Genomic DNA, 1930 nt, shown 5'->3' on the forward strand with positions numbered 1-1930 from the left:
AAAACCCTAAAACACCTTCAACGGAGATAGCAACGATATTAAAAGATCTTGGTACATATGCCCATTCTGTTACAGTCCGCAGGGTGCTAAATAATGCTGGGTATAATGCTAGAGTTGCAAGAAAGAAGGGATTTATAAGCAAAGCTATTAAAAAAAAGCGAATGGAATTTGCATATCAATTTGTTCACAAGAATGTCGAATTTTGGGACAAAGTATTCTTCTCCGATGAGAACAAATTCATTGTTACTAGAATTATTTCAATTCTGATGGCACCACTGTGCCCATACTTTTGTCTGCCACTGCAGTTTACTAGTCTGGCGGATTGATGCGCGCTACGCTGGAGAATAGTAAGATTTCCATTATTCAGGATGCCTGGTCTCAGACCGACCGGGGCCTTTTCGTTATTAAGGAAACGGCGTTGAAATTTCGATTAAAGTATTGGTTTTTGGCAACTCACAGTATTCGGAACAAGTTAGTTCGACTGTCGAGTGTTCTGTCGGATCCTCACATTCCTGGAATTCCTTCAACAGATTGATTTGTGATTTTTGTGCCAGTCTCCATTGCTGCGAAGTCTCGACCTGCGATTCTACAACAGTACCATTGCTGGCCCGTGTCCAGAGCGACGATGAGTCTGCAATCCTACAAGACGAAAAGTTTTATATAGAGGAGTTAAGAAATTACCGAATAACTTAATAACTAAAGAAATCAATGTTTACGCGTAAAATTAATATTACAAATTGCACACACAATAAAACAAATTTACCTGTAACCCAGAAGGGAACAGACAGTATGCGCTAAGGTCGATTCCCAGTGAGTAATACAAGCTGGCAAAAATTTTCCCTTTTCTGCATGATACACTTCGAGGCTTCCTCTCCCGATGTCTCCATTTCTCTCGCTAAGCTTCACTATGAACATGAATCAGAGGTAGAGTAGGTCCTAATATATTGTATTGTATAAATAAATGGATCGTAATAAACTAAATTGTAAATATGTAAATTATAAAGTAAGTATCGTATTCACAAACAACTTACAACAATTGCGCTCGTCTTGACCCCAGGGACAATCCATTACACCGTCACAAACGTGAGAAGAAGACATGCATCTGCGTTCGCCACAATGCAGCGTTGGTTTGGTTAAGGAATTCTTATTAACGTTCTTCTTGCCCTTTTTACCATTCGGCGATGCTGTTTGAGAAGACTCACACTCGCCACATCCAATCTCATCACTTTGATCGGCACAATCAACATGACCATCGCAGCGCCAATCGACGGGAATGCATCTTGTTGAGTCACACTCGAATCCGTTTATGCACACTAAACAAGAATAATTTAATATTACCATAAAATATAGTTTCATTTCGTAGAAACCTGACTGTATTACATTTTTTAATATGTCACACAAGATGCCATTAATAATTTTGTGAATCAATATTGTAAGTAGTAGCAAGGATTAAACCGAGTTACGCGGTGATAAGCAAAATGATTTGTATAATGTTATTAGTAAAGATTTATAAATTATTGAAAGCCCATTTAGCGACAGCTTCGTTTCATTATTTCATCAATAGTCCATCTTCACATAAAATTCCCTACATCATTATGGGACGAGGGTTTAGGGAAAAATTTACAAGACGCGCCTGTCCACCTTTTATTAATCGATAATAATATCAGCTTCGCAGTTAATCCGGCGCCGTCTACGTTGGCTCACAGAGGCCCGGAGCATTTTCAAATGTGGACATTTTATTTACAAATACCCCTTCTAAAATGGTCTTAAAATATTATAATATCCAGATAAATCCATAATATTTTAAATACATGGTCTAAGCCTATAGCTATCTGGTCAGGCCTCACAGACCCATATAGATGGTGTCTCTTTCTATGACATCGCGTCGCATCGCTATGGCGTCGCTGCGTTAAGAAAATAAACGACTGAT

At 38.5% G+C, this 1930-nt stretch overlaps 1 protein-coding gene across 1 annotated transcript; it reads right to left on the bottom strand.

Moving 5' to 3' along the window:
* Positions 1–457: 457 nt before the first annotated feature.
* LOC107271644 (atrial natriuretic peptide-converting enzyme) lies at positions 458–1313 on the bottom strand (the record flags this gene model as incomplete). The annotated part of the gene is given in 3 exon segments (XM_015747863.1): positions 458–639; positions 764–905; positions 1032–1313. Coding segments are annotated over 3 exon segments (606 nt in total), but the record flags the coding sequence as incomplete, so codon positions are not given.
* Positions 1314–1930: the final 617 nt, after the last annotated feature.

Source organism: Cephus cinctus, unplaced genomic scaffold, assembly GCF_000341935.2.
Source record: "Cephus cinctus unplaced genomic scaffold, Ccin1 Ccin1_scaffold1009, whole genome shotgun sequence".
Lineage (NCBI taxonomy): Eukaryota > Metazoa > Arthropoda > Insecta > Hymenoptera > Cephidae > Cephus > Cephus cinctus.